The following is a 12,229-nucleotide window of genomic DNA, read 5'->3' on the forward strand; positions in this document are numbered from 1 at the left end:
GGGCAGAACTCAGAAATAGGAAGGGTGCGGTAACAATGTTGGGGCTGTACTACAGGCCTCCCAACAGCGAGCGTGAGATAGAGGTACAAATATGTAAACAGATTATGGAAAGATGTAGGAGCAACAGGGTGGTGGTGATAGGAGATTTTAATTTTCCCAACATTGACTGGGATTCACTTAGTGTTCGAGGTCTAGATGGAGCAGAATTTGTAAGGAGCATCCAGGAGGGTTTTCTAGAGTAGTATGTAAATAGTCCAACTTGGGAAGGGGCCATACTGGACCTGGTGTTGGGGAATGAGCCCGGCCAGGTGGTTGACGTTTCAGTAGGGGACTACTTTGGGAATAGTGATCACAATTCCGTAAGTTTTAGAGTACTCATGGACAAAGACGAGAGTGGTCCTAAAGGAAGAGTGCTAAATTTGGGGAAGGCCAACTGTACCAAAATTCGGCAGGAGCTGGGGAATGTAGATTGGGAGCAGCTGTTTGAAGGTAAATCCACATTTGATATGTGGGAGGCTTTTAAAGAGAGGTTGATTAGCGTGCAGGAGAGACATGTTCCTGTGAAAATGAGGGATAGAAATGGCAAGATTAGGGAACCATGGATGACAGGTGAAATTGTGAAACTAGCTAAGAGGAAAAAGGAAGCATACATAAGGTCTAGGAGGCTGAAGAAAGATGAAGCTTTGAAAGAATATCGGGAATGTAGGACCAATCTGAAACGAGGAATTAAGAGGGCTAAAAGGGGTCATGAAATATCTTTAGCAAACAGGGTTAAGGAAAATCCCAAAGCCTTTTATTCATATATAAGGAGCAAGAGGGTAACTAGAGAAAGGATTGGCCCACTCAAGGACGAAGGAGGAAAGTTATGCGTGGAGTCAGAGAAAATGGGTGAGATTCTAAACGAGTACTTTGCATCGGTATTCACCGAGGAGAGGGACATGACGGATGTTGAGGTTAGGAACAGATGTTTGATTACTCTAGGTCAAGTCGGCATAAGGAGGGAGGAAGTGTTGGGTATTCTAAAAGGCATTAAGGTGGACAAGCCCCCAGGTCCGGATGGGATCTATCCCAGGTTACTGAGGGAAGCGAGAGAGGAAATAGCTGGGGCCTTAACAGATACCTTTGCAGCATCCTTAAACACGGGTGAGGTCCCGGAGGACTGGAGAATTGCTAATGTTGTCCCCTTGTTTAAGAAGGGTAGCAGGGATAATCCAGGTAATTATAGACCGGTGAGCCTGACGTCAGTGGTAGGGAAGCTGCTGGAGAAGATACTAAGGGATAGGATCTATTCCCATTTGGAAGAAAATGGGCTTATCAGTGATAGGCAACATGGTTTTGTGCAGGGAAGGTCATGTCTTACCAACTTAATAGAATTCTTTGAGGAAGTGACAAAGTTGATTGATGAGGGAAGGGCTGTAGATGTCATATACATGGACTTCAGTAAGGCGTCTGATAAGGTTCCCCATGGTAGGCTGATGGAGAAAGTGAAGTCGCATGGGGTCCAGGGTGCACTAGCTAGATGGATAAAGAACTGGCTGGGCAACAGGAGACAGAGAGTAGCAGTGGAAGGGAGTTTCTCAAAATGGAGACGTGTGACCAGTGGTGTTCCACAGGGATCCGTGCTGGGACCACTGTTGTTTGTGATATACATAAATGATTTGGAGGAAAGTATAGGTGGTCTGATTGGCAAGTTTGCAGATGACACTAAGATTGGTGGAGTAGCAGATAGTGAAGGGGACTGTCAGAGAATACAGCAGAATATAGATGGATTGGAGAGTTGGGCAGAGAAATGGCAGATGGAGTTCAATCAGGGCAAATGCGAGGTGATGCATTTTGGAAGATCCAAGTCAAGAGTGAACTATACAGTAAATGGAAAAGTCCTGGGGAAAATTGATGTCCAGAGAGATTTGGGTGTTCAGGTCCATTGTTCCCTGTAGGTGGCAACGCAGGTCAATAGAGTGGTCAAGAAGGCATACAGCATGCTTTCCTTCATCTGACGGGGTATTGAGGACAAGGGTTGGCAGGTCATGCTACAGTTGTATAAGACTTTGGTTCGGCCACATTTGGAATACCGCGTGCAGTTCTGGTTGCCACATTACCAAAAGGATGTAGATGCTTTGGAGAGGGTGCAGAGGAGGTTCACCAGGATGTTGCCTGGTATGGAGGGCGCTCACTATGAAGAGAGGTTGAGTAGATTGGGATTATTTTCATTAGAAAGACGGAGGTTGAGGGGGGACCTGATTGAGGTGTACAAAATCATGAGAGGTATAGACAGGGTGGATAGCAAGAAGCTTTTTCCCCAGAGTGGGGGATTCAATCACGAGTTCAAAGTGAGAGGGGAAAAGTTTAGGGGGGATATGCGTGGAAAGTTCTTTACGCAGAGGGTGGTGGGTGCCTGGAACGCGTTGCCAGCGGAGGTGGTAGACGCGGGCACGATAGCGTCTTTTAAGATGTATCTAAACAGCTACATGAATGGGCAGGAAGCAAAGAGATACAGACCCTTAGAAAATAGGCGACATGTTTAGATAGAGGATCTGGATCGGCGCAGGCTTGGAGGGCCGAAGGGCCTGTTCCTGTGCTGTAATTTTCTTTGTTCTTTGTTCAAACTGGCTATTAATTTAGTCATCCACTTCTGTACCCATCCAAAGCCTCAGTATCACTCACCATGTAAGGAGACCAAAACAGCACACAGTATTCAAATTGAGGCCTGAACAAGGTCTTATACAAGAACAAGATAATATGCTTTGACTTATAGTCAATTGTCCTATAAATGCACCCAAACACCTTATTCTCTTTACCTAACACTTCACTGCATTGCTCATGAACCTTTAAAAGTCTATGCGTGAGAACATTCTGATTTCTTTCTTTCTTCACCCACTCTAATACTTTTCACTGAAGGATGTATGCATGTTCTGCATTCACCCTGCCCAAGCTGCACTTTTCCAAGTTAAACAACATTTGCCAGTCACGAGCCCAATCCCCTAATGCATCAAGATCTGCCTGAAGTAGTTAAGCTTTGCCTATAGTCCTGAGCCTAGCACAAATCTAAGTGTCATCTGCAAACCTGCAGATCATGCCCCCCATACCTACAGCTAAATCATTAATACAAATAGTAATGAGCAACAGTCCTAACACCGATCTCTGCTGGTGACCAGTCTCCAAGCAGATCCAAATCCATCACAAATATTTTCTGCCTATAGTGGTCCAGCTAATTTTCAATTCAGATCATATATATTACCACTAATACTGTAGGTTTCGATCTTGTAGAAGTCTCTTATGCAGTACCTTGTCAAAAGCTTTTTGAAAGTCTAAGTAGACAATGTCTACTGGGCTTCCCTCATACATCATCTTGGTGACTTTTTCAAAAAAATACAATTGCATTTGTAAAACATGATCTTTTTTGATGTCATTTGTTTGATCTAGGCATGTACAGCTGATTGGTTAATGTTAAAAGTGTTACTTGCTGCAGCCACAATATCCCCGAGACATAAAAATTCAGAACCACAGTGACTTTCAAATCCATAGGCAAGGCCAAGTGTGATTTGGTGCTGGGCTGCAGACAACGTTGCTCGATCGTGGCCTTCTGAGTAAAACGGAGTTTACTGAAATATTGCTCCTTGTTGAACCGCAAGTATGAAGTTCTTGACTTCTAGCAGGGTTAGGCCTCCTGCAAGTTTCCTTCCTTCTGCCTCATGTCTCTGCAGCTACAGGTCACTGGGCTCTTGGCCTGTTGCATCTTCCCTACCAGCCACAGTGGCATTCCAATCACCATACTAATAATGTCAACCATAAGTCTGACAGCAGTCTCTAGTCAATGTTTCACTGTGGACTCAGCCAGCTAACTTTTTGAAAAGTTTAATGTCAGCTCCAGTAGTCATCACAGCAAAAAAAAGCAATAGCAGCACACTATAGCCAAAATGAAAAGTGATCTGCCCAAGAACAGCCAACAATCCCTTTAAGTAATGCTCAAAATGGTGCCCACCTTGCTGTTCTGGTCTATGATTTATGGTCTATTGCGAAGCTGATGAATAGGACACCAGAGTTGTCGACAATCGTATTTGGGTCCTTAAACAAGCTCAAGACCCTTATCTGCAAATAGATGCCTGCCAATTTCAGACAAGCGTGGTGGACACATTAAAAGGTTCAATGTAAAGTAGCACTTGGGACACTTCTGGTGTGGCACAGGCAGGAGTGTCTGCAACCCAATTTTTGGGTTCTAGTGTCCTCTTATCAATGGAAAATAGGTTGGTGCACATTAAAAAATATCCTCTGCATATTTTCTAGGCTGCACCATGCATGTGCTTGTTACTTGGAAAGTACTAGTTTGTATCTTTTTTGCAAAGAATTATTTGTTTTTCAGTTGAAATAAAAATTAAAAGAGAATAGAATTTGCTGATAACACCGAACAGTGAGAATATGAACCCCCTGCAACAGGACACAATTAGGCTAGCAGAATGGGCAGACAGGTGGCAGAAGGAATTTAATACTGAGATGTTTGAGGTGATGCATTTGGGTAGAAGGAATCGGGAGAGGCACTATATACTTAATTGCACAGTTCTAAAGAGTGTGCAGGAACAGAGGGACCTGGGGGCGCATGTGCATCTATCTTTGAAGGTGGCCAGACATATTGAGAGAATGGTCAGCAAAGCAGATGGGATCTTGAGCTTCATAAATAGAGGCACTGAGTACAAAAGCAGGGAAGTCATACTGAACCTTTATAAATAAAAACAAGAAATGCTGGAACCACTCAGCAGGTCTGGCAGCATCTGTGGAAAGAGAAGCAGAGTTAACGTTTCGGGTCAGTGACCCTTCATCGGTGTTCCGATGAAGGGTCACTGACCCGAAACGTTAACTCTGCCTCTCTTTCCACAGATGCTGCCAGACCTGCTGAGTGGTTCCAGCATTTCTTGTTTTTATTTCAGATTTCCAGCATCCGCAGTATTTTGCTTTTATGAACCTTTATAAAGCTCTGGTTAGATGCCAACTGGAGTCGTGTGTCCAGTTCTTGTCACCGCACTTTAAGAAGGATGTGAGGGTCCTTGAGAGGGTGCAGAGGAGATTTACTAGAATGGTTCCAGAGGTGGGGGATTTTAGCTACGAGGTTAGGGTGGAAAAGCTGGGGTTATTCTCTTTAGAACAAAGGAGATTGAGGAGAGATTTAATAGAGGTGTATATGATTATGGCAGGCTTAGATAAGTTCGACAAGGAAAACCTGTTCCCATCAAGTAATGGTACAAAGACTAGGGGGCACAGATTGAAAGCTTCGGGCAAGAGATGCCAGGGAAATATGAGGAAGAACTTTCTTATGCAGTAGCTGGTAATGACCTGGAACACTCTGCCCACAAGGGTGGTGGAAGCAGAGACAATCAATGACTTCAAAACGAAATTGGATGGCCACTTGAAGGAAATAAACTTGTAAGGCTATAGGGATCGAGCGGGGGAGTGGGACTGACTGGATAGCTCCGTAGAAAGCCAGCATGGGCTCGATAGGCTGAATGATCTCCTTTTTTGCCTTCTGGGCGGCACAGTGGCGCAGTGGTTAGCACTGCAGCCTCACAGCTCCAGCAACCCGGGTTCAATTCTGGGTACTGCCTCTGTGGAGTTTGCAAGTTCTCCCTGTGTCTGCGTGGGTTTCCTCCAGGTGCTCCGGTTTCCTCCCACATGCCAAAGACTTGCAGGTTGATAGGTAAATTGGCCATTATAAATTGCCCCTAGTATAGGAAGGTGATCGGGAAATATAGGGACAGGTGGGGATGTGGTAGGAATATGGAATTAGTATAGGATTAGTATAAATGGGTGGTTGATGGTCAGCACAGACTCGGTGGGCCTGTTTCAGTGCTGTATCTCTCTAAACTAAACTAAAATGACTCTTAGAAGGATGATTAAGGGACTCTGTCCAAAATGATCTTGCCTAAACATTTCTCTACTAACATCTTCCATAAAGCTAATTGGTCTTGTTTCCTAAAATTGTTTACAAATAATTGTTTGTCCCTCTAATAAATATCACAAAATTTTAGGATAAAGACAAAAAAAACTTTGTCGATAAAAAAATGTAAAAGGCAAGGATTCTAGACATATTTTCAGATCAACACATTGAGTAACATGCTCTGCATACCAATATTAATGGTCATCATATTCATTATTTGTCAATTTTCACAAATGAGAGAAACAGCTGATTCCAACCATTATTATATTGCCGATTGAGTTAGTCATTAAAAGTAGCATTAGTGGAAACTAGATAGTCAAGTTATTTGAGGGGGAAGAAGCCAAGGGGTTTAATCTTATGATATCCAAAGTAGAATTATGCACCCAAATGAAGACCAACATCTTTACACTTATTTGGTTTAAAACTAGAAAAGTGCCAGTTAAAAATCATCACACATCTCTGCTATAAAATATTTAGCAACAGGCATTTGCAGTTGTAATCTTAGCAGATATTTCAGCACAGAAAAGGACAGAGCATTCTTTAAGTACTAAAAGACTATTCCAGCTTCCAAAATTCTAAATATGAAACCTACTCACTGAGGAAGGCCACTCCTTCTATTATGACTAGGAATTGAAAATGTTGAAATAATAGAAAGCACAAAGCTTTATCTTAGTTTGGTTAGCAAAGAGACTATGTAGTTTCTATGATGCATGAACACTTGAGTTCAAATCTAGCCTGAACTGATGGGATTATCTCTGTTCAGCAGCTTCTATTCTCAGAAACCACAAGTATGGTTGATGTGGAAAATGGATTATATTGTACTGCTGATACTTCAAGAAAAACATTGGGGCAGTGTAAAGATCTAATCTACTAATGCATAACTTGACAGCGTATGAATCCATCAGTGTCTGCAAAAAGTATACGCATTCTTAAAAATTCTTTCATGGGGTGAGGGCGTCACTGGTAAGGGCAGCATTTGTTGCCCATCCCTAATTGCCCTTGACAATTGAGTGGCTTGCTAGGCCATTTCAGAGGGAAGTTAAGAGTCAATCACATTGCTGTAGGTCTGAAGTCACATATAGGCCAGAGCAGGTAAGGACAGCAGTTTTCCTTCCTTAATGGACATTAGTGAACCAGATGGGTTCTTACAACAATCGAAGATAGTTTCATGGCACCATTACTGAGATTAGCTTTCAATTCCAGATTTTTATTAATTGAATTTATTAATTCATTGAATTTAAATTCCACCAGCTGTTATGGTGGGGTTTGAATCTGTGTCCCCAGGGAATTAGCTTGGGCTTCTAGGTTACTAGTCCAGTGACATTACCATTACGTCACCTTGATCAGCACAAGATTTATCCCCACATCTAAACTTTCTTCCCCCTCACAAGGCATGAGAAGTTGAGGATGTTCCTGAAAATTACATGAGAAATATGGCATTAAAACCTATGTTTCAAAAATCCGTGATGCAATATTTGATGTGCCTAAAATTACATATCCAAATATCTAGAATCAGTTAACGTATCTAAATTTTGTCATCAGCTTTATAAATAGCTTTAAATTCCCATCTACTTCCAGATTAAACACGAGTATTTCCACTGAAGTAATGGGCAAAGCCTGTGATTGCTAAATGGAGAACCCAGGTACACCACCTTTCTGTGCTTTGGCTGTAATCTCAAAGTACTTCACTGTCAAATCCTGTATGGACAGTACAGCTCTATGGGCTTTCCTTTGCCAATCAGAATCTTCTTTCTTCAGACTCTCAATTCTGCGTGGGCCAAGATAATCATTCTCCATCGAGATCTGTACAATAAAACAAATATATTTCTATTTTAAATGACAAAATGGATAACAGTGCCTAGAATGGCTTATCAGCATAATTTTTCATTGAACTAAACATTAGATGGGTTACAAATAATCTGTTAAGAATTGCTATAAAATTCCAAACTGTTCACTTGAGCTTTGGCATTTCAAATCTGTGCATGTACAAATTAGTAGCATCTCAAATTGATCCCACTGCTACCAGAACGAGTTATAGGTCCTCCAATCAACGACAGCTTGTCCTAGTGTTCCATAGCGCAACATTGTTTTAAAAAAACATATACAAATCTAGTTTGGAAAGACAAAATTTAGAATTGTACTGCTGGATGTTTTTCAAATTTCAATTGCACAAGAGTTAAAAAAAAAAATTACCTTGTTAATCTTTACTGACATCTCAGTCACAAAAGTGCAAATATTTAATTTTAAACAACTCAAAATCGTAAAATATTTCAAGAGGACTGGTAGGTCAGTAGTAGAAGCACTAAAATCCCAAACAGAAGGTTGTGGGCTGGAGCACCAGAGCTGCTTTTTGATTGATGTGAATGATGTTGGCTCTCAGTCAAACTGCTAGGTAGACTAAGGGAAGAAGCAGCTTCATTTCAGTGAGGAGAAACTGTTAAAAGCAAGCCCAACCACCTTAACTGGCACTGCCTGCTAACTATTCTGGAGAGGTAAAGACGACATATAAGCAAAACTTTACACTTCAGATCCTCTGGGCTGGAAGAAAACACCTAATGGTAAATGCTAAAGTTACACAAAGGAGTTGGGAGTTCTGGGGTGTGGCAGTGGGAAAAGAGAAACAAACACTGTACACTTGGGAGTTGGGTACATAGCGATACTAATATATCATAGAGGAACAGAACATATGTTCCTACAGATTAAACTCTAGTAATCTTGCAACAAATAAGATCACAAAGGCAAGTATAGACAAGGGAGGCCATTTGGCCGACCTACTTTATCTTTCCACAGAAGGAACCAACAATCTCCACTCCGTCCCAATCACAGCATCGAACTACTTCTTTAATGACTCAAGCTTTTGACACCATTACTTTACCCATAAGACCACTGTGTAAAGAAGTGCTTCTCGGCACCCGTCCTCACCCAATTTGTTTTAAACCAATTTGTATCCATAGCACCTTGTCTCGAAATTGAGGTTTAACTTGAAATACTGCTCAGGGTTAACCTTTTCCACTCCACTTAGCAGTTTATACATTTTTTTAATTTATTCGTTTCATAGGATGTGGTGGATGTTGCTCATCCCTAATTACCCTTGAGATGATGACGGTGAGCTGCCTTTCTGAGCCGCTGCAGTCCATCTGGTGCAGGAACACCTACAGTGGTGTTAGGGAGGGTGTTCCAGGATTTTGACCCAGCGACAGTAAAGGAACGGCGATATAGTTCCAAGTCAGGATGGTGTGTGGCTTGGAGGAGAATTTGCAGGTGGTGGTGCTCTCACACGTCTGTTGCCCTTGTCCTTCTAGGTGGAAGAGGTTGTGGGTTTGGAATGCGTTGTCGAAGAAAATGTGGTGAGTTGTTGCAGTGCATTTTATATATGGTAGACACTGCGCGTCGGTGGTGGAGGAGTGAATGTTTAAGGGGGTGGATGGGGTGCCAATCAAGTGGGCTGCTTTGTCCTGGATGGTGTCAAGCTTCTTGATTGCTGTTAGAGCTGCATCGATCCAGGCAAGTGGAGATTATTCCATCACACTCCTGACTTTGCATCTGTCTTTACCAAGGAAGATGATGCAACCCAGGCAATGGTGAAAGAGGAGGTAATTCAGACACAAGAAGGGTTTAAAATTGATAAGGAGGTCATATCAGATAGGTTGTCTATACTTAAATTTGATAAAACACCAGGACCAGATGAGCTGCATCCAAGGATACGAAGGTAAATGAGGGTGGAAATCGCAGAGGCACTGGCCATAATTTTCCAGTTTTCCTTAGACTCGGGGGTAGTGCCAGAGGACTGGAGAATTGCAAACGTTACACCCTTGTTCAAAAAAGGGCGTAAAGGTAAGCCCAGCAACTACAGGCCAGTCAGTTTAACTTCGGTGATGTGGACATATTTCTAGAAATAATAATTCGGGACAAAATTAAAAGTCACATGGACAAATGTGGGTTACTTAAAGAAAGCAGGCAAGGATTGCTGAAGGGAAAATCATGTTTAACTAATTTGCTGGAGTTTTTTGAAGAGGTAACAGAGAGGGTTGATGAGGTCAATTCAGTTGATGTGCTGTACAGGGACTTTCAAAAGGCGTTTGATACAATGCCACACAACAGACTTGTGAACAAAGTTATAGTTCGTGGAATAAAAGGACGGTAGCAATATGGATACGGGATTGGCTGAGTGACAGGAAACAAATAGTAGTGGTAAATGGATGTTTTTCAGGCTGGAGGAAGATTTGTAGTAGAATTCCCCAGGGGTCATTGTTGGGACCCTGGCTTTTCCTGATATATATTAATGACCTAGACCTTGGTGTACAGGGCATAATTTCAAAGTTTGCAGACGATACAAAACTTGGAAGCATTGTGAACGGTGAGGAGGATAGTGTAGAACTTCAAAAGAACGTAGACAAGTTGGTGGAATGGGCAGACAGGTGGCAGATGAAGTTCAATGCAGAGAAATGTGAAGTGATTCATTTTGGTAGGAAGAACACAGTGAGACAATATAAAATAATGGGTACAATTCTAAAGGGGGTGCAGGAGCAGAGGGACCTGGGTGTTTGTGCATAAGTCATTGACGATGGCAGGACAGGTTGAGATAGCAGTGAATAAAGCATACAATATTCTAGGCTTTATTAATAGGGGCATAAAGTCCAAGAGCAAGGAAATTATGTTGAACTTGTATAAGACACTAGTTCGGCCTCAGCTGGAGTACTGCATCCTGTTCTGGGCACCACACTTTAGGAAAGATGTGAAGGAATTAGAAAGGGTGCAGAAAAGATTCACGAGAATGGTTCCAGGGAAGAAGAATTTCAGTTATTAAGATATATTGGACAAGTTAGAACTGCTTTCCTTGGAGAATAGAAGACTGAGCGATGATTTGATAGAGGTTTTAAAAATCATGAGGGGTCTGGACAAAGAAGATAGAGAGAAACTGTTCCCATTTGTGAAAGGATCGAGAACAAGAGGGCACAGATTTAAAGTAATGGATAAAAGAAGCAAAAGCAAAATGAGGAAAAAACCTTTTCATGTAGCAAGTGGTTAGAATCTGGAATGCACTGCCTGAGAGTGTGGTGGAGGCAGGTTCAATTGAAGCATTCAAAATTAGACTGTTATCTGAAAAGGAAGAATGTGCAGGGTTACGGGGAGAAGGTGGGGGAATGGCACTAAGTGAACTGCTCTTTCTGAGAGCTGCTGTGGACTCGATGGGCCAAATGGCCTCCATCTGCACTGTAAATTCTGTGATTCTGTGACTTGTGCCTTGTAGATGGTGGGCAGGTTTTGAGGAGTCAGGAGGTGACTTGCTGCAGATTTCCTAGCCTCTGACCTGCTCTTGTAATGACAGTATTTATGTGGCTGGTCCAGTTCAGTTTCTGGGCAATGGTTAAACCCCCCCCCCCCCCCCCCAGGATGTTGATAGTGGGGGAATTCAGCGATGGTAATGTCATTGAATGTCAAAGGGAGATAGTTAGATTCTCTCTTTTTGGAGATTGCCATTGCCTGGCACCTGCATGGTATGAATATTACTTGCCACTCATCAGCCCAAGCCTGAATGCTGCCCACGTCTTGCTGCATATGGACACGGACTGCTTCAGTAACTGAGGAGTTGCAAATAGTACTGAACATTGTACAATCATCAGCGAACATCCCCACTTCTGACCTTATGATGAAGGGAAGGTCATTGATGAAGTAGCTAAAAATGGTTGGGCCCTGAAGAACTGCTGCAGCAATCTCCTGGGATTGAGACAATTGGCCTCCAGCAACCACAACCATCTTCCTTTGTGCTAGTTATGACTCCAACCAGCGGAGAGTTTCCATCCCCGATTCCCATTGACTTCGATTTGGCTAGGGCTCCTTGATGCCACACTTGTTCAAATGCTGCCTTGATATCAAGGGCAACCACTCTCACCTCACCTCAAGTTCAGCTCTTTTGTCCATGTTTGGACCAAGGCTGTAATGAGGTGTGGAGCCGAGGGGTCCTGGCAGAACTCAAACTGAGTGTCAGTGAGCAGGTTGTTGCTATTTAAGTGGCGCTTGACAACAATGCCAACGACACCTTCCACCACTTTGCTGATGACCAAAAGTAGACTGATAGGGCAGTAATTGGCTATGTTGGATTTGTCCTGCTTTTTCTGTACAGAACACGCCTGGGCAATTTTCCACATTGTCGGGTAGATGCCAGTGTTGTAGCTGTACTGGAACAGCTTGGCTAGGGGTGCAGCTAGTTCTGGAGCAAAAGTTCAGTACTACAGCCAGGATGTTGTCAGGACCCAGAGTCTTTGCAGTATCCAGTGCCTTCAGCCATTTATTGATATCACG

General features: G+C 42.7%; 1 protein-coding gene across 1 annotated transcript in view; it reads right to left on the bottom strand.

The window, feature by feature from the left end:
• The window catches only part of jmy (junction mediating and regulatory protein, p53 cofactor), a 213,561-nt gene that overhangs the window by 52,284 nt on the left and 149,048 nt on the right, over positions 1-12,229 (bottom strand). Inside the window, exon 3 of the mRNA XM_068029461.1 lies at positions 7,579-7,729. Coding sequence (XP_067885562.1) covers positions 7,579-7,729 — 151 coding nt within the window. The remainder of the gene's footprint in view (positions 1-7,578; positions 7,730-12,229) is intronic.

The sequence above is a fragment of the Heterodontus francisci genome, chromosome 4, assembly GCF_036365525.1.
Source record: "Heterodontus francisci isolate sHetFra1 chromosome 4, sHetFra1.hap1, whole genome shotgun sequence".
Classification (NCBI taxonomy): domain Eukaryota; kingdom Metazoa; phylum Chordata; class Chondrichthyes; order Heterodontiformes; family Heterodontidae; genus Heterodontus; species Heterodontus francisci.